Raw genomic sequence first — 24,309 nt, forward strand, 5'->3', positions numbered from 1 at the left:
CGAAGTTGCAGCTATGGCGAACTTTTAATCTAAACAAAACCCAAAATCTAAACGACGCCCTAAGGGCTGTATATATGGAGGAAGAGAGGGGAATTTCGTGGCCCTTGAGGGTGGGGTCCGAATCCAACCCTAACTCTTGTTTCCCCACACATACGGACTCTAAAAATAGCCTATACTTAAGTATTTCGAAATTACATGGGCCTGGCCCATTAATAAGGTGACGCAGCACCTAGAATAGCCTATGGACGAATATTATGAAGTGGCATCTTGTATATTTCGTCCATGGCTTCATGCACTCCTTATGGCGGCTTCAAAGTCCTGAAATCATCAGTTGTAATTCCGTTCTTGATCCCCTTGCGCATGCCATCAACTTCATGCGTGTTCTTGCTCCAATGTTCATCCTTCTCCAAGCTAGGCCCTTCATTTGAAAGCAAAACAAATGTATCCAATTTAGGCAGCATCATAATCTCATGAACATTAGAATCATTACCAAGAAACGAAAGTACCTGGTAATTTAATTGGCGTGCGCGAGCTCTAGTAATTGGTCCAGTATATGTAACAGTAGGGGCTGTGGGTGTAACAATGGTATTGATGTCCTCATCATTATTACACATGAAGAACACGGTGGATAGGATTCTGATCATGAGACGCAATACATGGCTGCTGAAGATGCTGACAGGTATGAATGTTTGGTTACTCAACGTGTTTTGAGTGTGCAGGTTATACAAGCTGAGCAAAATCAAAGGCATAATTTGTTCCATACAAAGGGAGTTGTGAACGAACGTTCTTTTCGCGTCATCATAGATGGAGGGAGCTGCAATAACTTGGCTAGCATGTAGATGGTGGAGAAGCTATCTCTCACCACAAGACCACATCCACATCCTTACTACATCCAATGGTTCAACAACAACGGCAAGGTTAAGGTAACACGTACTGTTCGTGTGCATTTTAGTATCTCTACATATGCTGATATTGTTGATTGTGATGTGGTACCTATGCAAGCATGTTCCTTATTACTTGGTAGACCATGGCAATTTGATAAAAATTCTGTACACCATGGTAGAAACAATCAGTATACTCTTGTTCATAAGGATAAAAATATTACTTTGCTTCCTATGACGCCTGATTCCATTTTGAAAGATGATATTAATAGAGCTAATAAAGCAAAACAGGAGAAAAATAAGAGTGAAAATCAGATTGTGGCAAAAGAATTTGAGCAACAAATGAAGCCTAATAATAAACCATCTAGTGTTGTTTCTGAAATTAAATTGAAAAGTGCATGTTTACTTGCCACCAAATCTAATATTGATGATCTAGATTTTAGCAAATCTGTTCGCTATGTTTTTGTGTGCAAAGAGGCATTATTTTCATTCGAGGACGTGCCTTCCTCTTTACCTCCTGCTGTCACTAACATTTTGCAGGAGTTCGCTGACGTCTTTCCACAAGACGTGCCACCAGGATTACCACCTATTAGAGGAATTGAGGATCAAATTGACTTAATTCCCGGTGCATCATTACCCAACCGTGCACCATACCGTACCAATCCAGAGGAGACGAAGGAGATTATGCGTCAAGTACAAGAACTACTCGACAAAGGTTATATACGCGAATCCCTTAGTCCTTGTGTTGTTCCCATCATTTTAGTGCCGAAAAAGGATGGTATGTCGCGTATGTGTGTTGATTGTAGAGGCATTAATAATATTACTATTCGTTATCGTCATCCTATTCCTAGGCTAGATGATATGCTTGATGAATTGAGTGGCTCTACAATATTCTCCAAAGTTGATTTGTGTAGTGGATACCATCAAATTCTTATGAAATTGGGAGATGAATGGAAAACAACATTTAAAACTAAGTTTGGATTATATGAGTGGTTAGTCATGCCTTTTGGGTTAACTAATGCACCTAGTACTTTCATGAGATTAATGAACGAAGTTTTACGTGCTTTCATTGGACGATTTGTGGTAGTTTACTTTGATGACATATTGATTTATAGCAAATCTTTGTAGGAACATTTGGAACATTTACGTGCTGTTTTTATTGCTCTACGGGATGCACGTTTGTTTGGTAACCTTGGAAAGTGCACCTTTTGCACCGACCGAGTATCTTTTCTTGGCTATGTTGTTACTCCACATGGAATTGAAGCTATTGAGAGTTGGCTGCAGCCCAAAACGGTCACACAAGTGAGGAGTTTCCTTGGCCTCGCTGGATTCTATAGGCGTTTTGTGAGAGATTTCAGCACCATTGCTGCACCTCTCAACGAGCTTACAAAGAAGGATGTGCCTTTTGTTTGGGGTACCGCACAGGAAGAATCCTTCACGGTATTGAAAGATAAGTTGACACATGCTCCTTTACTCCAACTTCCTGATTTTAATAAGACTTTTGAGCTTGAATGTGATGCTAGTGGAATTGGATTAGGAGGTGTGTTATTACAAGCTGACAAACCTGTTGCATACTTTTTTGAAAAATTGAGTGGGCCTAGTTTGAACTATTCTACTTATGATAAAGAATTATATGCTCTTGTTCGGACCTTAGAAACATGGCAACATTATTTATGGCCAAAGGAATTTGTTATACATTCTGATCATGAATCTTTGAAACACATTAAAAGTCAAGCAAAACTGAACCATAGACATGCTAAATGGGTTGAATTCATTGAGACTTTCCCTTATGTCATTAAACACAAGACGGGTAAAGAAAATGTTGTTGCTGATGCATTGTCTCATCGTTATACTATGCTTTCACCACTTGACTTTAAAATATTTGGTTTGGAGACCATCAAAGATCAATATGTGCATGATGCTGAATTTAAAGATGTATTGCAGAATTGTAGGGAAGGGGGAATTTGGAACAAGTTCATTCTTAACGATGGATTTGTGTTTCGTGCTAACAAGCTATGCATTCCAGCTAGCTCCGTTCGTCTTTTGTTGTTGCAGGAGGCGCATGGAGGAGGATTAATGGGACACTTTGGCGTCAAGAAGACGGAGGATATACTTGCTACACATTTCTTTTGGCCAAAGATGAGACGGGATGTTGAGCGTTTTGTTGCTCGCTGCACTACATGTCAAAAAGCTAAGTCATGACTCAATCCTCATGGTTTATATATGTCTTTGCCTGTACCTAGTGTTCCTTGGCAGGATATATCTATGGACTTTGTTTTAGGTTTACCTCGATCAAAGAAAGGGAGGGATAGCATATTTGTTGTTGTGGATAGGTTCTCGAAAATGGCACACTTTATACCATGTCATAAAAGCGATGATGCTGTTAATGTTGCTGATTTGTTCTTTCGTGAAATTATTCGCTTGCATGGTGTGCCAAATACTATTGTTTCAGATGGTGATACTAAATTTCTTAGCCACTTTTGGAGATGTTTATGGGCTAAGTTGGGGACTAAACTGCTTTTTAGTACTACTTGTCACCCCAAACTGATGGACAAACTGAAGTAGTCAATAGAATATTGTCTACTATGCTTAGGGATGTTTTGAAGAATAACAAGAAAATGTGGGAAGAATGCTTGCCTCATATTGAATTTGCTTATAATCATTCATTGCATTCTACTACTAAGATGTGCCACTTTGAAATTGTGTATGGTTTCCTACCTCGTGCACCTATTGATTTGTTGCCTCTTCCATCTTCGGAGAAGGTTAATTTTGATGCTAAAGAACGTGTTGAATTGATTTTAAAAATGCATGAGTTAACTAAGGAAAACATTGAGCGTATGAATGCTAAATATAAACTTGCTGGAGATAAGGGTAGAAAACATGTTGTGTTTGCACCTGGAGATCTTATTTGGTTACATTTGCGTAAGGATAGATTTCCTAATTTGTGCAAATCAAAGCTAATGCCACGTGCTGATGGTCCTTTTAAGGTGTTAGAGAAAATAAATGATAATGCATATAAACTTGAGCTGCCTGCAGATTTTGGGGTTAGTCCCACTTTTAACATTGCAGATTTGAAGCCTTATTTGGGTGAGGACGATGAACTTTCGTCGAGGACGACTTCATTTCAAGAAGGGGAGGATGATGAGGACATCAATACCATTGTTACACCCACAGCCCCTGCTGCTATACATACTGGACCAATTACTAGAGCTCGTGCACGCCAATTGAATTATTAGGTACTTTCGTTTCTTGGTAACGATTCTAATGTTCATGAGAATATGATGCTTCCTAAATTGGATACATTTGTTTTGCTTACAAATGAAGGGCCTAGCTTGGACAAGAAAGATGAACCTTGGAGCAAGTTCAAGCATGGAGATGATGGCATGTGCAAGGGGATCAAGAACGGAGTTACAAGTGATGATTTCAGGACTTTGAAGCCACCATAAGGAGTGCATGAAGCCTTGGACGAAATATACAAGATGGCACTTCTTAAATTCGTCCAGAGGCTATTTTAGGTGCTGCGTCACCTTATTATTGGGCCGGGCCCATGTATTTTCGAAATACTTAAGTATAAGTAGTTTTTAGAGTATGTGTGTGTGGGAAAAAAGAGTTAGGGTTGGTTTCGAACCCCTCCTCCAAGGGCCACGAAATCCCCCCTCTTCCTCCATATATACAGCCCTTAGGGCATCGTTTAGACTTTGTGTTTTGTTTAGATTAAAAGTTTTCCATAGCTGCAACTTCGCGTACTTCGTTTGTGTCCAGCGACCAGACCAAGACGTCACAGAACCCCACCTTGATCAATAAAGCTTTCATCTTATATTCGCAATATCCAGATTGCAATCTTGGTTTCTTGCTTGTTCTTCGTTTGCTCGCAGGAAACAGGCCCTCGTGGTCAGGTTGATCGTGCTCCGGCGTGGTCAATAACCCCTTGGAGTTGGTTTAGAGATTGCTAAGGCGCGGCGTCCTCGCACGTTCGTAGTCGGATCGTTAAAGTCGACTTCCTCTAAAACGATAGCCACCATCTCATCGAAAGACGGGACACCTTTGCCTCTATCATGGGTACCGGAGGTGGGCCGAGGAGGGCACAACCCACCAGGGCGTGCCTGGGCTCCCTGGCGCGCCCAGGTGGGTTGTGCCCACCTGGTGGGCCCCCTCTGGTAGTTTTTCACTCCATTTCTTATTTATTCCATAAAAATTCCTCGTGAAGTTTTAGCTCATTTGCAGTTGTGCAAAATAGGTAGCCCGACGTAGCCTTTTCAGGTCCAGATTTCCAGCTGCCGGAATTCTCCCTCCTTGTGTGAACCTTGCATATTATGAGATAAAAGGCATTAGAATTACTCCAAAAAGCATTATTATGAATAAAAACATTATAAATAACAGTAGGTAAACATGATGCAAAATGGACGTATCAACTCCCCCAAGCTTAGAGCCCGCTTGTCCTCAAGCGAAAACCAAAATCAAAAAACATGGTCACATGCTTAGAGAGAGAGGTGTCGATAAAAACAAAATACGGACATAGAAGCATCATGTAAATTATTATAACAGCAACAAACTTTAACATAAAACTTTTATCATATAACCTTTATCATAGACTTCTCATGAATAAGTAACAAATCATCCCAATCATCGAAGTATAAAGCATAAACTCTATTGGAAACCAACAAACTATGTTCTCAGTCAACTTTGCAACTACAATTCATCATATTTTCAGTAAGGGTCACGTATCGGAGCCTTTAGGCAAGTCCACATACTCAACCTTCACTCATTGCTTGCAACGCTGCCTCCTCGTCGGGGACCCTCCTTCACGCTGCTCGGCCTCGTCTATCCAGGCAGCTAATCCACACCCAACCCCCATCCTCCTCCTCCTTCCACATCCCACGTGCCCCGACCGCCAGTGTGACACCTTCCACCCAAATCACCGACCCCTCCACCAAATAAGCGCCGCCCTAAGTCATGGTGCACGCAGTATAACCAGGAGCTCAAGGAGCATTTGGCAGTGGAGAAGCAAACCACGGCCGCACACGCGGATGAGATCGTGATGGCTACCATTCATGCCGACCCCCGGATCTTGGAGGAGCACCTCGCCGTCGAGGCCGCCGTCGATGCCTCGCGCGTCGACACCGTGACACGGTTGGCTACTTTAAACGACAGTTCATGGCGTTTTCTCGAGGCCACCCTCGGTGCCTTCGATGAAGACTACCAGGTGTTTTCTCAGCGTGCACGTGCTTACCTCAACTTGAGAGCCAGCAGGTTGGTGCCCGGAGCGGCTCAGGCAACTCACCACTATGACAAGGGCACCCACGATGCGGAGGCCTCGCCCTCTTCCATGTCCAAGGAGCCAATCATCATTGATATCTCCGACAATGAGGAGTAGCTTGTCTTATTAGCTCACTATAAGGACCCATGTTCAGTTTCGCTAGCTACTGCTTTCCTTAACAAATTCTAGTGAATTGTGCTATCTACTTTTACCATGCAATATATTGCTCTAGTGTATATGTTCTATATGTTGTGCAATGTGGTGCTCACTTATTAACTGTTTGGTTAATTAGTTGTCATGTTCAGTTAACTGTTTGGTTCAATTCTACAAATGTGATGTTCAATTCTTCAGGGTGCAATTTTGTATTGTCTTCCATGTGGGAAATAAATTGAATTTTTCTGTACAAAATACATGAGAAATAAATACAATTGCTATATTTCCAAGTTGTCAAGCATGCCCTAGCAAAGCAGCAGGAAGAACTTGAAGCTGTCAAGACAACCCTCGTAGAGCAGCAGCAATAACTTGAATCTGTCAAGAAGGCCCTGCCAGTGCACAAGGATGAACTTGAAGGTTTCGAACTAGCCCTCGTAGCCTACAATGAAGAAGTTGTAATGCCCTATTAGACTAAGTAAAGCTGTCATCAAGGCAATTCGAGAGCAGCAGGTTGCAGCTGATACTAACAAGTGTCATATTTTGTTGTGCGATACTTTGTCCCATGGTGCTTAATGATAATGTCGCCAATTGTGCGATACTTTGTCCTATAGAGAAAATAATGAAATTTGTTCCATTTTGGCAGCAAATTTAAGTATAAAACAAATTATCAGAGTCTACAAACTAAGACAGATATGGATACCATCACTAGCGTATGGACCCACATGTAAGCATCCACGTTGCCCACCTATGGTCCCACATGTAAGTAGCCACGTTAGCAATTTATGGCCCATTAGTCAGCGGTGTTGGCATGTCAAAACTAACGCCCAATTTATTACTGACGGGCACCGTCGGTGATAAAACCTCGACATGGCCCAGCTGTAAGGTACCACATCAGCAAATTATGGGCCCGTATGTCAGAAATGTTGACTGGTCAAACATGGTTGGTCGGTTGTTAGTTCGGATGTATTGTCACCAAAAACTACGATGAGGGATGATTGTTAGTATACGGTGACAGTTTTAGTGACATTTTTTGCCCATCGCAAAAGACCGGTTCAGCGATGTTTTTGGGTTCGACACCTGAGATACGATCTTGCAAGACGAAACAAGTGGTACTGTCAAGAATTTATTTTCCATGACGATGCTTTGGTGATGGTGGGGGCTATGGACGGAAAACGTCACGGGGGTATTTTCGGCGATGAAAAAGGGTTATATGTGACACAAGTGAAACGTCATAAAAATAGAGCAAATTTTGTAGTGGATAGGCTTCACCAAGACAATTGTGAAGAGCAAACATTTGATGATAAACACTTTCATGAAATGTAAGTTTCTTGGGGGATATGACATGACGATCATCAAGAAATCCATGGACGGAATAAATGGTAAGACCATTTGGACATTTTATCTTGCGTCCAACAAGATTTTTTAGGTCTACAGCACTGTCTTCGGAATCCAATGCATATTGGCTGGAGACTTGACCCTGCAAGAGAAATTAGTTCTTCTTAAACACCCACATCCGAAGGGGTGGCTTATAAGCAATGAGTCTAAGTGCAGCATCTGAGAATTTTGCCTTTGAAGCCCTAACAAATAGCTTCACAGGGGGGTAGAATACTCAAATGAATATCCAGAGAAATTCTTCGATTTGTGAACATATTGGTCCAAAGAATGATGCTCATATTCATGAGCTTGATCATTGTTACCCTCAAAACATAGGTGTTAGCACAACTATATGAGGTCCTCTATCTGTATGAAGACTTTGGGCCATATGAAGCCTTTGCTCTGGGTTTGTCTTCTTCCCTGGTGGTGTCATGATGACATTCATGGGAAGCTTTTCCAGAAGACTTTTAGGTACCCAGATCTTCTTCATAGGAGACCCATTCCTGCATTTAGTTCTAATAAACATGGCAAACACTTCACCATTCTGATTTTTTGAATAGTTTATAGTTCGAGTCAAATGACTAATCACTGACGATAGGGTTAACACAGTTATAGCCAGATAATGTGGATGGATCCACTGGTGGTCCCTTTGCAGCAACCCATGTAGTTTTGGGGTACTGCTCAAGCTTCTAGTAGGAGCCATCAACATTCATGTTTCTCTCGAAACCAGTGCCATCCTTTTTAGGATTCCTGTTCAAGCTCTGCTTCTTGAGGACATCGCTAAGGGTTTGATGCCCTTTGAGAGTTTTGTACATTCCCGTCTCTAGCAATGTCTTCAACCTGTCATTCTCATCAGTAATAGTGGCAGTTTCCTCAAATGAGGGGTTAGTGACCACAAATATAGTTGAAGATATTGCAGCTTCGAAAGCATTTGAACATTCAACGGAAGAATTAGTGTTATCATGCTCAAGGCATTTCAAGCAAGGTGGCACAAACTCATCCTGGGCGGGTACTAATCTGTTGAGCAAGTAGTGAATCATTTTCAGTTCGAAGATCATCATGAGACACTCTCAGTTTCTCTAGATCTTGCTTCCTTTGAAGGATCATAGGAAAGCTTCTCATGATCTGCAGAGAGGGTATCATGATGACTTAGAAGTTTGTCATACTTAACTTGAAGACTTTTTATGTCTTCAATTAAGGATTGACTTCGATTCATTTCCACGTCCAACAGATCATCGCTTTTGTCTAGCAGAATTTGAATCTTTTTCCATATCAATTTGTTGCTTAGTTGCAATTTTATCAATTATCTTATAGTTGGGTTTGGATTCACATTCAGAGTCATCTTCACTTGAGGTGTCAAAGTAGGCAGCGCAGGATGTTACCCTTGCGCCTCTTGCCGTGAGGCAATAGGCAGGAGTAGACTCGCCGTCGTCGTTGGCTTTAGTGTCAGTGATGTAGCCATTGTCTTCATTGCTGAAGATGGACTTGGCGACGAATGCAGAAGCTAGAGCCAAGCTTGCCGTGCCTAAATTAGACTCCTCCTCTGACTCCTCCACCACTTCTTCGGAAGAAGACTCCTCCTCTGAATCCATTTCCTTGCCGATTAATACACGAGATTTGTTGGAGGAACTCTTCTTGTGCGATAAAGAATTTGAGTATTTCTTCTTCTTCTTCTTCTTCTTCTTCTTTTTCTTCTTCTTTGATTCCTTTTCCCAGAGAGGACATTCAACCATGTAGTGGCATGGCTTCTTGCATTTGTGGCAAGTTCTCTTCTTGTAGTCATGAGTAGAAGTCGCTGCCTTCTTTGAGTCATACGTTGAAGACCTTCCGGAGCGATTTTTCTTGGAGAACTTCTTCACCAGCATTGCAATTTCTCTGCCAATGTCTTCAGGGCCACCGAAACCGTGGTCAGATTCTTCAGACGAAGAGACATCCTTTGCCTTCATAGCACGAGCACGTCCATAGCTAGGACCATAGATATCTCTCTTCTCAAATAGCTTGAATTCATGAGCATTGAGCCTCTCATGAATATCGGTGGGATCCAATTGCTTGAAATTAGGACACTCTTGTATCATTAGAGATAAGGTGTCAAACGAATTGTCAAGAGACCTCAATAGCTTCTTTACAACTTTATGCTTTGTGATGTTAGTGGCGCCAAGAGCATGAAGCTAATTGGTGATGTCAGTGAGACGATCAGAAGTGAGTCGAACATTTTCATTGTCGAGCCTCTTGAAGCGATTGAAGAGATTGCGAAGAACATCAATTCGAGAGTCCCTTTGAGATGAGACGCCTTCATTGACCTTGGAGAGCTAGTCCCAGACCAACTTCATGGATTCCAGAGCACTCACACGACTATAGTGCCCTTTGGTCAGATGACCATAGATGATGTTCTTGGCGGTTGAATCCAATTGAGCAAACCTCTTCACATCAGCAGTGATGACTCCTTCACCAATTTTGGGAACACCAGTCCTAACGACCTACCAGAGGAGGTTGTCGATGGCTTAAGGATGCATGCGCATCTTATTCTTCCAGTAGGGTAATCAGTGCCATCGAAGACGGGGCATGCACCGGAGACCTTAATTATCCCTGTAGTCAACATAGCTAAAACTCTAGGTGGTTAAACTGAACCACACAATAGGGTAATCAATTCCATCTTACTATGATACCAATTGAAAGTGCTAGTTATCGACTAGAGGGGGGAGGGGGTGAATAGACAATTTTATGATTGTCTTCGAAACATGCAATGTCTTTGAAGACGCGAAAGCAAAAAGTAACTAGGCAGGATAAGGCAAAATATAAACTACACTAGGCATCCTGGCATATCAACACGGTTGAAGTGAGAAGCGAAGATAGACAAAAAACTAGATAACACGTAACAGTATAAACAGTTAATGTGAAGACAAAGATGTAATCAAAGAGATTTTCTTCACACAATGTCTTCAAACAGAGTGAGCAAGCAAAGGCTTCACGAAACTAAACAATAAGTAAAGGGTTGGAGTGACAGTTGTACGTCTGGTTAGGAGGCTGGGATTGAACTCAGAAGACCTAGTCTTCACCTTATTCCCCTTGAGCTAAGATCATTGTAGACCTCGCCCAATCACTTGGTCAAGTCTTCAAGCTAGACTTCCAAACCTTCACAGACTTCGTTCACCGACAATCCACAATACCTCTTGGATGCTTAGAACACGATGCCTAACTGGCTGGAAGATCACAGTCTTCAAGTGTAACAAGTCTTCGGTTCACGAAGAATATAAAGGTGTAAGTGCCGCTCAATCACTTTTGGCTTTGGGTGTTTGGGTTTTTCCTAGTAGGAATTCTCTCTCAAAGGCTTGGAGGTGGGTTACTCTCAAACGACAAAAGTCGTGCAATAACCTGGAGTAGCCATCAAATTATGGTGGAGGGGGTGGGCTATTTATATCCAGGAGGCAACCCGACATGATATGACCGAACTGACCCTGGGTCAGTGGCTAACCGACATGTGTCCAATGGTCAGAGTTCAAACGCATGCGACAACTTGACTTGGGCTACAAGCAAAGATGACTCGACCAACTCTAGAAGAGGTTTTCTCTCATTGTCTTCACTAGAAGACATATGATTTTAGGTTGAGCATCATGTAAGTTTCTGACTTTGTTTGCCTCGACCCCACTTAATAGTACGGTGGTTCATTTGACTCAAGAAAGAAGAAAATGAAACTACTAAAAGACTATGTCTTTGCGCTCCATTGTCTTCAAGCGAAAGTCTTCACGTTCCACCATTATCTTCAATGTCTTCACACATTTTTAGGGATCATCTTTGATGTGTAAACTGAATCTCCAGGGACTTCTACCCGCGTTCTCCCGTGAATCTCACAAACACATTAGTCCCTTAAGCAAGTTTGACGTCAATACTCCGAAACTAACAAAAGGTGGCACTAGATGCACTTATATGATTTACAAAGATTTGGACAAAATATACAATATGCCACTACATAACTTCCGTCCAGAGCCATCTACATGTGTTGCCCCGTCTTATTTTTTGGCCAGAGCCATATATTTTGGAAATATCATGTCACAGGCAGTTTGAGTCCTTATGAGTGGGGGAAACCAACTTACGATAGATCTTGGCCTCACCTCTCAAGGATGAATGTAATCCGCCTTTATCCTCCCGCCCCGTAAATACAACCCTTAAGACATCGTTTAGATTTATGTTTAGTTTAGTTAGAAGTTAACATAGTTTCATCAATAATAATCATCTTTATTACTTCCTCTGATTCAAAATAAGTGTTTCGGCTTTGAACTAAGTTTAGTTCAACCTTAGTTCAAAACTGCGACACTTATTATGGATAGATGAGAGTAGCAAATATTTGCAATTCTTGGCTCTTGCTTGTTCGTAGATTGCTTGCAATATTCGACCTTCCTAATCAGCTTGATCATACTCTAGCGTGGGTTTAGCAATTGATAAGGCGCAACATCATCACACGTTTGTGGGATCATCAAGGGGCTTCATGAAAATCAATAGCTATCCTCTCACTAAAAAAATGGGGATACCTTTGCCCTATTAAGTGCCATCTTGCAGGCCTTGGGCCAAGGATGAGGTGGCCGTCTGGCCCGCCGGGGCAGTAGTGAGGAGGTAGCAGGGCCGTAATAGAAAAGCCCCTTTCTGCAGATAATGGGCCAAGTAGTCAAGACTCAAGAGAAAGCATAATTTGCTGGGCTGTTAGCTAATCCGCTCCCCGCTGCATCTCGAGGGAGCAACTAGTTAACGAGCGCTCCTTCGGGAGCCTCGCAACGATCAGTCGCTCTTAGCCATTCGTCATGTGTCGCGCTCTGGACGCTCCCTTTGGATTTTGTTTTTTTATTTTTCCACACGCGTTTTTGGCTTTTTAAACGGTTTTTTCCGGGTTTTTTTCAACGTTTTGGTTTTCCCCCGGTCTTCCTTAGCTTTTCGATAAAAAAATCTGAATTTTTTTTGTGCGAAAAAACGCATTTTTTATTATTTTCCTTTCGCGAAAGTCACGGTTTTTCTTCCGCGAGAGGCACGGTTGTGCTTTACCGAGAGTCACGGCCGTACCTTTCAGAAACGAAAAAAAACACGTTTTCTATTTTTTTCTTTTGCGAGTCACAGTTTTGCTTCCGCAAGAGGCACAGTTGTGCTTTTGCGAGAGTCACGGCCGTGCCTCTCGGAAAAAAAAACAAAACACGTTTTCTGTTTTTTTTCTTTCGTGAGAGTCACGGTTTTGCTTCCGCGAGAGGCACGGTTGTGCTTTCGCGAAAATCACGGCCGTGTCTCTAGAAAAGGGAAAACAAAACGCGTTTTCTGTTTCTTTTTCTTTCGTGAGAGTCACGGTTTTGCTTTCGCGAGAGACACAGTTGTACTTTCACGAGAGTCATGGCTGTGCCTCTAGGAAAGGGAAAAAATACACGTTTTCTGTTTTTTTTCTTTCGCGAGAGTTACGGTTTTGCTTTCGCGAGAGGCACGGTTGTGCCTTTGCGAGAGTCACGGTCGTGCCTCTCGGAAACGAAAAAAAAACGTGTTTTCTGTTTTTTTGCTTCCACGAGAGTCACGGTTTTGTTTTCACGAGAGGCACGGTTGTGATTTCACGAGAGGCACGGGCGTGCCTCTTTCGGAAGGGGAAAAAAACCGTGCTCCCGGTTCGGTTTATTCGCCTGGTTTTTTTTGTCCGGTTTTTTCGTGAAAAAAAGTTTGTTAAAACTTATCAACATGAGATTTAGTTTTGAAAATCTGAACGCAAGGAATTCAACGGTGAAAACGGTTCGAGATTTGGACGCACGGTTTAAGATAAAACGATTTCGGCATCTCGACCTCTTCGCTCACACACGGACACAGCGCATGGCTTCGCGCGTGGGCCTCCTCCTCGCTCCCTCCTCCCTCGCCCGAAACCCACCTCGTGCTCGCCTCCCTTATCCCCTGCCTTCCCACCACCTTGGCCGCCCCACCTACCGCCGATTCGCCTCCTCCGCGCCGCTGCGCTCCTCCCTCTGGTGGCCCCGCCAAGCGCCACCCCTCTTTGCCGCCCGCGCCATGTCAGGGTCCGCCGGTAGCCCCCCGTACGCCGCCGAGCTTGCAGCCGCCAAGAAGGCCGTCGCCCTTGCCGCCCGCCTATGCCAGGTGCCCCTTTTCGTATCTCACATCCGCTCCTTGCTGTGTTGAGGTCCGTGGGGGGCGCCGCTCGGCGGAAACCGTGTTGCCGCTACGCGCTACTGCCGCCGGCTGCTCAGCCCTTGCGACGAAAGAGGGGTGGGGAGCGTTGCTGATTCATGGGTAGCATGCACGAGTGTCACACCCCGATCTGGATCGAGGGGCGTCCAGAGTAGGCAGAAAGGGGAAAGGGGAAAGGGGGACGAGGATGGCGTGAGGAAGGGGGGTGAGCGAGAGAGAAAGTGAGGTGAGGGAATTTAGTTCACTAAACAACAGCCTGTTCAATACATCACCCGACGTGGGTTAAGTACCCATCGACCTGGCCCTTGGTCACACACGCGCCTACAGCTGGCTCACGCACACACGCGCCTACAGCTGGCTCACGCACACACGCTACACTTGGCTATGTCAACTGGCGGTCACTCGGTGGTGCCGTGCACAACCGTAGTGACATTCTCCCCTCCTTGAGAATGAACCCCCTCCTTCATGGCTTCGTTCTCCCAAATAGTTGCTTGAGGATAGCGCCGGCGAAGTACGTCGTAGTCCTCCCAGGTAGTAGAAGACGGTGGAACCGTGTCCCAAGCCACTTGAAGCTGAATCACCGGTGCATTGCCCTTCTTCGTCATCCTTCTGTCCAAGATTTCCATTGGCAATGTTTCTTCAGTCGACAGATCGGTAATGACAGGTAGTTCAGAAAACACTGGGCTGTAGTTGGGTGTGAAAGGTTTCAACTGCGAGGCGTGAAACACTGGGTGGATTTTGCTGTCAGCAGGAAGATCCAACTTGTACGCCGAGGGTCCGATGTTGGCGATGACGGAGAAAGGGCCAAAGAACTTGAATGCCAGCTTCGGACAGGGACAACTTGCTACCAATTTTTGCACATATGGCTGAAGCTTCAGAAGAACTTGATCCCCGACTTGAAACACCTGCTCGGTCCGGTTCCTGTCAGCAAACTTCTTGTGCTTGCTCTGCGCCCGTGTCAGGTGAGCGCGCAAGTTCTCTTGATGCAGCGACCAATCCCACTGCTTGCCGTCCGGCAAGGTTGGTTGGGATGCCGGCCAGGTGGCCATGCTCCCCTCGTTGGCTTCTACCCCATACAACGCCTTGAAGGGAGAGCAGCCCAGTGAGGAGTGAAATGAGGAATTGTACCAGAATTCAGCAGAGGGAAGCCATCGTCGCCATTGCCGGGGGGTGTCGTGAACAGCGCAACGCAAGTACATTTCCATGCACTGGTTGACGCGTTCACTTTGTCCATTTGTCTGGGGGTGGTAGGCGGTGGAGTAGAGGAGCTTGGTGCCCGCGCTGGCCAGCAGCTCGCGCCAGAGCGCGCTTGTGAAGACCTTGTCGAGTTCGCTGACAATAGATGCTGGGATGCTGTGGAGCTTGACGACGTTGTCCCAGAACACGCGCGCCAGCTGTGTTGCCGTGAACGGGTGCCGCAGGGGCACGAAGTGGGCAAATTTTGTGAAGCGGTCGACCACCACCATGATTGCATCATACCCCTCTGACTTGGGTAATCCTTCAACAAAATCCATGGTCAGGTCTTGCCAAGGTGCTGTTGGGATTGGCAGTGGTGCCAATTTGCCCGCTGGCTTGCACAGTTCATGCTTGGCTTGCCGGCAGACTTGGCATTGCCGCACGAAGTCGTCGACATCCTGTTTCATACCCCCTCCACTCGAATGCTTTCTTGATGCGGTGGTAGGTGGCCGCGGCGCCGGAGTGGCCGCCCACGGCGCTGTCATGCATTTGCACTGATTAACTTGGTGCGCAGAGCTATGTTGGCGCCAATCCACAGCCGCCCCTGGCGACGGATGAGCCTGCGGTACAACTCATACTCCTTGTCATCTAGGCTGTGCAACGCGAGTTGTTGTAGTCGCTCCTGCGCGTCCGGATCGGTGGCGTAGGAATTAGCCACCTCCTGGATCCACGCGGGCTGACACAGCGACAACGCGTTGGCGCTGAAGTGGCCGCCCACGCGGGAGAGCGCGTCGGCTGCGCCGTTGTCGATGCCGCGCTTGTACTGAAACTTGAACTGCAGGCCGACGAGTTTCGACATCGCGCGGCGCTGGACGTCGGTCACCAGCTGCTGATCGCCCAACGTGCACAAGCTTTTGTGGTCGGTGACGATGGTGAACGGCCCGCGTTGCAGATAAGAGCGCCACTTGTCCACGGCCATCATTACCGCCAGAAATTCCTTCCTCATAAGTTGAAAGCTTCTGGTTCTTCACTCCCAGCGCCTTGCTGTAGTAGGCAATGGGGTGGCCGTCTTGCACCAGCACCACACCAATGCCCGTGTCGCACGCGTCCGTCTCAATTGAGAAGGGCTTGTCGAAGTCGGGGAAGGCGAGCACCGGCGTGGTCACCATCGCCGCCTTGAGCGTGCCGAACGCGCGTTGCGCGGACTCGGGCCACTTGAAGCCTTTCTTGGTGAGCTGCTGCGCGAGTGGCTTGGCGATGATCCCGTAGTGCGGCAGGAACTTGCGGTAGTAGCCGGTGAGCCCAAGGAACGCGCGAAGCTCAGTGGCGTTGGTCGGAGTAGGCCACTGTGCCATGGCGCCGGTCTTCTCGGAGTCTGTTGAGACGCCTTGACATGGCCGAGATAGTCAATGTGGTCTTGTGCAAATGAACACTTCGACATCTTGGCGTAGAGCTGGTGCTCGCGGAGCAAGCTCAGGACGAGGTGAAGGTGCTCTAGGTGCTCTTCCAATGTCTCACTGAAAACAAGAATGTCGTCAATGAAGATGATGACAAACTTACGTGTATACTTGGCGACGATGCATTCATCAAGCACTGGAAGGTTGCAGGGGCATTCGTCAGGCCGAACGACATGACGCGGAACTGGAAGTGGCCATGGTGGGTTTTGAATGCAGTCTTGTGTTCGTCCTCCTCGCGCATGCGAATCTGATGATAGCCTACGCGCAAGTCAAGCTTGGAGAAGAATGCCGCGCCGGCCAGTTCATCAAGTAGTTCGTCCATGATCGGCAAAGGAAATTTGTTCTTCACAGTGACGTTGTTGAGACGTCTGTAATCCACGCAGAAGTGCCACGTCCCGTCCTTCTTCTTCACCAGCAGCACGGGTGCAGCGTACGGGCTGACGGAGTGGGTGATCACCCCGACGTCGAGCATCTCTTTCACTTGCCGCTCGATTTTGTCCTTCTGCAGTGGCGAGTAACGATACGGCCTGGTGTTGGTGGGTTGAGCTCCTTCCTCCCAGGTGACCGCGTGATCGTACTGCCTATGAGGGGGTAGGCCCGTAGGCGTGGCGAAGACATCGGCAAACTCGTCCAAGAGATCGCTGATTGGTGTCAGGGACGGCTTGCGCGAACGAGGCGGTGGTGGCTGCATCTCCACCATGGTCATCGCCAAATGTCGTTGCCGGTGATGAGCTTGCACAATTCAGCCGGTTGGATGGCGGCAAGAGTAGTTGTGGACTTGGGTCAAACACCTTGCAACGTGACCCTCTCGCCGTCATGGACAAAGGAGATGCACTGGTCCTGCCAGTGGCACGTCATCGGGCTATGCTTGGCGAGCCAGTCCATGCCGAGGATGCCGTCGTACGCGCCGGTGTCGAGCTTGTACATGGGCGTGGAGAACGTGTGCCCTTGCATCCACCACTTCAGCTCTGGAACTTGCCACGAACAGGTGAGGCGATCGCCGTTTGCCACCTGCATGTCCAGCGTTGCGATCTCCTGCGTGGTAGCGCCGATGCGTTCCATGAAGGATTTGTTGACGAAGTTGTGGGTGCTTCTGGAGTCCAACAGCAACAACATGACCTGGTTGCCCACAAGTGCTCGGAGGCGGATGGTACTTGGCGCCTCGGAGCCGTCCAGTGCGTGCGCGGAGATGGTGCAGCACTCCGGTGGAGGAATTGCCGGGTCTGGGGCGTCGAGTAAGTCAAGCGCGTGCACGGCGTCGTCGGTGAGCACTTCCCCGTACGCGCCGACTTGAATTGTGAGTAGCTGGGCCTGCGGATTGCAGCGGTGCTCCCGGCTGTACCGATCGCCGCACTTGAAGCAGAGCCCATTGGCGCGGCGAAATTCCTTGAGTTGGCGCTCGCGCTCGTAGTCGTCGGGCTGTTGTCGTGGCGCGGCGCCCGGGCGCGCTGGAGGAGGGCGGCCTTGCGGTTGTGGTCGTGGCCGCGTGCGTGGCGCGTTCAACTCCTCCTGGATGCGCGTGAGGATTGACGCGCGCGTGATGCTTGTGGGGGCTTGAAGACGCACGGCCGCGCACAGTTCATCCTTGAGTCCCAACAGGAACTGCGTGATGAAGAACTTGGCGGAGAGCGAGGGATTGAGCGCCAGTAAATGGTACATGTGGCTGTCGAACACCTGGCGGTACTCGCTGACGGTGCCGCTCTGTCGGAGTTGAAGAAGCTTGTGCATCTCCAGCTCGAACTCGTTGGCGCTGAACTCCTCGATTATTGCTGCGCAGAACGCCTCCCATTCCAGGCCATCATGTGTTTGACAAAATGCTTGCAGCCAGTGAGCGGCCTGGCCCTCGATGTACAACGTCGCCATGGTCACCCAGCTGGACGCCGGCACGCGGTAGAGGTCGAAGTAGGCGCGGCAGCGATCTAACCAGAGGTACGGGGCAGTGCCGTCGAAACGCGGGAACTCGTGCTTGGGTGGCTTGATGTAGTTGTTGTGGTGTTGGTGGTGGTGTGGTTCGTTCTGCTGCTGGAGCAGAACTTGGAGCAGAGGCGGACGCTGATCTGCGAGGCGGGGAGACGACGGCGGTCCCTGTTGTTGTTGGTGCGCCGGTGGAGGACGAAGAGGAGGCGGCGGGGGTGGAGGTGGTGACGGGTTGAGGACGGTGGCCGATCCCGATCCGCGCGGTGACGGCGATCTCTCGAGCGCCTTGCGCGTCTCGTCAACGTCGGCTTGGGTGAGATCCACCTGTTTAGACAACGCCAGCAGATCTTGCGAAACCTGCGCGTTGAAGGCGGCCTGCACTTCGAGTCGCTTGTCGTTGTCGATCTTCTGCTCGTCGAGGCGGGCGAGGACTGTCTCCATGAGGGCCTTGAGCGTGCTGGTGTTGTCGTCCATGGTGGACAGCAGCTGCCGCGTCTGAACCGAAGGTTTGGACGGCGCCGTTGCTCCTCTCCGAGCCGATCCAACCCCGCCGGGGATTTTGGGCGAAGCCGGAGCAGATCGCACCCGCGACGGTGGATGTTACAGATCAAGGCCAAGAGGATTCGTGGGGCAGCGGAGAAAATTTTTGCGGCAGGATTCGGTGGCTCTGATGACCAAATGTCACACCTCGATCTGGATCAAGGGGCGTCCAGAGTAGGCAGAAAGGGGAAAGGGGGACGAGGATGGCGTGAGGAAGGGGGTGAGCGAGAGAGAAAGTGAGGTGAGGGAATTTAGTTTACTAAACAACAGCCTGTTCAATACATCACCCGACGTGGGTTAAGTACCCATCGACCTGGCCCTTGGTCACACACGCGCCTACAGCTGGCTCACGCACACATGCTACACTTGGCTATGCCAACTGGCGGTCACTCGGTGGTGCCGTGCACAACTGTAGTGACAACGAGCGACCATTTTATTCCATTTCTTTGCATCGCGAATTACACTTTCAAGACGATATCGTATATCAACTCTTACAATACGAGCAGTGTAATCTCTGTGAGGGTACATCATCTCTTACAGTATAGTACTCGTAAAAATCTTCTACTGTATATTCGAAGCCTGTTAGCGTAGGTAGTCTTAATTATGATAATCACCTTTCCTTACTATCTGGAGCTAGAGATCTTTGAGTTTGTTGATTGCATTGCTTGCTTCGCTCTTCAGATTCTTGATGCATTCCTGCAGCTGGAATTTATTGCTTTTGCTCCATGTCTTCCTTCTTCAGACTGTACAGCAGGAAATTCTGCAATCAGATATTCAGTCCAAGGCGGATAAAAGTCCTGTGACAGTAGCTGACTATGGTACATGCCCACTTTGTAACTCTTTACCTCTAAGTGCTTGTGTTTGCTGCTTAATGCTTAATAATTAGTGCCCGTACTTAACCATAATTCAAGTTACTCCAGAAGTCCTCTATCATTTCTTGCTTTAACTTATATGGAGATGTTAAGATTTCTTAATGATAAGGTTTCTTACACCGAGATGATAAGATTTCTTAAAGACCATTCAGAATTGTATGCTCGTCAATCGGTTAAGACTAATACATGAAACTTGTTCTTCCTCTCAACTTCCTCACTTGTTAATTTTCTTTTCGTACATGTAGGATCTCAAGTATTGGTAAGTCTTGCGTTAAATATGGAAGTAACTTCTGGTTCATTTTCTATGGTGGCCGAAGAGGTAATTCACTTGTGTTGCTATTGAGTTATTCTGTGTTTAATAGTACATAAGTATTTTACGGTTAAGTGGTTGTATGTACATAGGACTCAGAAGACTTGAGAAAGGATAGCGCTGAAGAAATTCTGGAACATATTACTGATCTTGTAAATGAAACTCTCGCTGAGAATGGTTCATACAACATTACTTTATCTAAGGAAGGTATCCTCTCTGCAATTGATACTGGGAAGTCTGAAGGAGGTCCATCTGGCCGACATTGGGTTCTGGATCCAATTGATGGGACTAAAGGGTGAGCTATGGTAACTGCAACCTGCAGGTGTCACAATCTGCTAATGCGAGAAATGCATTTTTTTCCCCACCATATACTCTACTAGTTATTACAAGTGCGTTCTTGCTCACCAAAACCAGTATTGCTGATTTGCTGTCCGTGTTCCTAATCATTAGTTATTCAAGGTAGCAGGCACCACTGCCTTCTTTCAAATGACTTGAGTTCCTGACCTATGGTTCTTAAGTTCTTCACACAGAATGAATTATTTTACCAATTATCTTATTTAATAATTTATCAGTGTTTCTTAGATCTGATTTATGCCTCGCTCAAGTATATTGGTGCATCTCATATGGCATGGACAAACATGCGATGATGTGCCATTTTTGTATAACTGGTTTAGTGAAGCATGCTACTGTATGGATATGTTAAGCAAAATATCAATTCTCTCTTGGCATTTATGCTGATATTACGTTGATGAACATTTTGCCCTTCCTATATTAAATAGAAAAGGTCAATAAGGTAGTGTTTTATCTATTACATTGTCTTTTCAATTAAGAAACCATAAGCATGATAGGCGTTACACATAAAGCAGAAGAATTTCATGAAGTTAAACTCATGCAAGCAATATTACAGCAAAGGGAAAACTAAATGTAGATTCAAGGGTGGATTCTTGAGGTTAGGGTTTAGGTACTTGTGCATTTTGAGAAAATTTTCAAATTAATCATGGATGTGCATCTTGTAAAAAAAATTCACCTGCGAAAATTCATGCAAATATATGATAAAAAGTCAAGAAAGAAAAGTGTTGCAATTATACTATTCAAAAAATAAGTTTCTTTCTTTTTCTTTTTGCGCAGGGTATGCTTTTTAATAATGTTCCATGTTTTTGTAGGTCCTCATATTATGACATGATGCACATCTATGATTTGTTTTTGAAAATTTAAGCTGCAGAAGTGGGTAAACCTAAAATCAAGCACACACCCTTCATGTACAACAAATTGATAATTTGACTCTACAATTGAAGGGTTGCCCTTGATCTTCCATGGCACAAACAATTTGGTAGAAATGACATTACCATCTGACGCAATGAGATGGAATGATCATCTTACACAATGACAAGCAGTAGAAGTGCCAATATTACTTCAAAATTTTTGTGAACCAGTTCTTAGTAAACTGTATTCTGTTCCCTTTTCTGAGATAGCTCGTGAAGTGCTAAAAACTGATCAGCTAACTGGCTAGATTGAATGCCCTTTCTTTCATGTCCCATATTTTAGCTAAAACATTCTAACCTGATCAATCGTGGACAGTACTTACCATTGTTTGAAAAGAAAGACATTCTGGCCATTTGATGATGGATTTTTCCTGCTGAAAAACAATGATATGCAATGCAGCACCTCTTGTTACTATCTTTGTCTATAATACATTTTGACCATTTTTGTGTTGTTTTAATAACTTGATTCAGTTTCTTGAGAGGAGGCCAATATGCAATCGCACTGGCACTGCTTGATGAGGGCAAAGTTGTTTTGGGCGTGTTGGGATGTCCAAATCTTCCTTTGACATCAATAAGCAACCTCAATGGTAGCTCATCAGGAGATCAAACGGGGGCCCTCTTTTCAGCTACAATTGGTTGTGGTGCTGAAGTAGAGTCATTAGAGGGCTCTCCACCACAAAAGGTTATTACCATTTTCTAGCTCTTTTATTTTGATTTGAAATAGTTAAGCCTATTTCTACCTATGTGAGATATTTTGTTTTTATTATTGACTCGCTTCTGGTTAACTTTCATTATAGATTAGTGTTTGTACCATCGACAATCCAGTGAATGCCTCGTTTTTTGAATCCTATGAAGGAGCACACACAATGCATGATTTAACTGGCTCTATAGCGGAGGTTTGATCTTGACTAGTCTTTGCTTAGGCTATATCCGTTTTAGTAGAAACTAATTCCGTGTTTGAGTGCTACCAGAAACTTGGTGTCCAAGCTCCTCCAGTCAGAATAGATAGCCAAGCAAAATATGGTGCTCTGGCCTGTGGCGATGGTGCCATTTACTTGCGTTTTCCACACAAGGGTTATAAGGAAAAGATATGGGATCATGCAGCTGGCGCAATTGTCGTCACAGGTAATACATTTCTCTTTATTTTTGTAATACATTTCTCTTTATTTATTTTTAAACAAGGAACTCGGCTGAAGGATACATATTTCCTTATTTTCCCTTTTCGTGTGTTCCCCAGAAGCTGGAGGTGTAGTAACAGATGCCTCAGGAAACGATCTCGATTTCTCGAAAGGGAGATTTCTTGATGTTGACACAGGCATCATTGCCACAAATAAGCAGTTGATGCCATCACTGCTGAAGTCTGTCCAGGAGGCCATCAAGGAGAAAAGCCAGGCCCCTTCCCCATTGTAGAAGCTTTTTTGGTTTGAACCTTCCCTGTTGTAGTTGGATTGATCCAAAACAATGATCGCAATGCCACACCTTATTCACACTGTTTTATGTGTAAATGACCTTTTTGTTGGGACAAATGCAATCCTTGTTGTATCACATTTGTACATCTAAGGAGTGGTGACAGCCATGTCTTAAATAAAAGAGGCATTTGCCTGCAGTTATAAATATCTTAGCATAGCTTTGTTCAACATAAATGTCAGCAACAACTATTCTTTGTGTGAGCAGCTTGGAGTGGCGCCGGACCGGGCATACACATTGGACCTAGGCGAGCTGGGAATGCCAACTTTTGACATGACACATCTTGAGGAAGAGTTCACAGAGGAGGAGATCTGGGAGGCGGTCCGTGCGCAAGACCTCAACAAAGCGCCGGGTCCGGATTCTCGGCCCGGTTCTATGTTGCATGCTGGCCGATCATTAAGGTCGATGTGTTGGCAGCTTTCCAGGCATTTGGGGACATGGACTTCCGTGGAATGGCTTCCATCAATCAGGCATTCATCACTCTTCTGCCAAAATCTGCTACTGCGATTGAGGTCTGGGATTACAGACCGATCAGCCTAATTCATAGCTTTCCCAAGCTGGCTGCTAAGGGTCACCGGAGATATGCCACGCTTGGTCGGTGCACCCTAGAATGCCTTCATAAGAGGGAGATGCTTGCATGATAACTACATGATGGTACAAGGCATGGCAAAGAAACTTCACACTTCCTTGACGCCTTCGGTTATGCTTAAGCTAGACATTATGAAAGCATTTGACACTGTGGACTGGGCGTTCCTGATGGAGGTTCTGAAGCAACTTGGGTTCGGCCCAAAATGCATCGCTTGGGTTACCGGCCTCCTTGCATCCTCCTTAACAAGGATCATGCTGAATGGAATACCAGGCGAAGTCATATATAGCCGGCAAGGTCTACGGCAGGGAGATCCTATGTCCCCCTGCCTTTTGTCATGGTCATGGAGGCCCTTCACCACCTGCTTCAACGCGCGGCCTCAGAGGGGTTGTTGACTCCCCTTGCACTAAACGGGCTACAGCACAGGACATCGATATATGCGGATGATGTGGTCACCTTTCTAAGGCCTGACCGTGGGAGCCTCAGGGCATGCGCCGCACTGCTCACAGATTTTGGTATGGCTTCGGGCCTACGGACGAACATGGTCAAGTGTTCTGCGCACCCGATTTGTTGTTCGGAGGAGCAAGTGTAGTGGATAGCTGAGGAGCTAGGTTGCCAGGCGATCGGATGGCCTTGCCGGTACCTCGGGCTGCCTTTGGGCTTGCGCAAGGTATCGGCATCGCAATTACAGTATGTGGTGGATAGAATGGCCGATCGCCTTCCCGCATGGCAAGCGAGACTGCTCTTCCGGGCTGGGCGTCTGGAGCTAGTAAAGACCACGCTAGCGTCCATGCCCATACATGCGATGGTGGCGCTGGACCTGCCAGTGAAAACCATCGAAGCTGCAAATAAGATATGTCGCGGTTTTCTGTGGAAGGGACGCCGAGACGTGAATGCC

The 24,309-nt window shown here is 46.2% G+C and overlaps 1 protein-coding gene across 2 annotated transcripts; it reads left to right on the forward strand.

Annotated features, from left to right (window-relative positions):
* The first annotated feature begins 13,461 nt into the window (after positions 1–13,461).
* On the forward strand, positions 13,462–22,974 carry LOC125530096 (3'(2'),5'-bisphosphate nucleotidase). 2 transcript variants are annotated; one of them, XM_087525831.1, is made up of 9 exons: positions 13,798–14,488; positions 14,576–14,786; positions 19,657–19,732; positions 20,032–20,105; positions 20,189–20,391; positions 21,830–22,040; positions 22,156–22,254; positions 22,330–22,483; positions 22,596–22,974. In XM_087525831.1, exons 1-9 carry the CDS (start codon positions 14,274–14,276, stop codon positions 22,766–22,768), a joined length of 1,416 nt encoding a protein of 471 aa, XP_087381957.1. In that variant the 5' UTR covers positions 13,798–14,273; the 3' UTR covers positions 22,769–22,974. The 2 variants fall into 2 exon arrangements, with proteins under 2 accessions (XP_087381958.1, XP_087381957.1); XM_087525832.1 differs by lacking the exons at positions 13,798–14,488; positions 14,576–14,786 and adding an exon at positions 13,462–13,773.
* Positions 22,975–24,309: the final 1,335 nt, after the last annotated feature.

This window comes from Triticum urartu, chromosome 5A (assembly GCF_056163025.1).
Source record: "Triticum urartu cultivar PI428250 chromosome 5A, HENAU_Tu73, whole genome shotgun sequence".
NCBI classification, from domain to species: domain Eukaryota; kingdom Viridiplantae; phylum Streptophyta; class Magnoliopsida; order Poales; family Poaceae; genus Triticum; species Triticum urartu.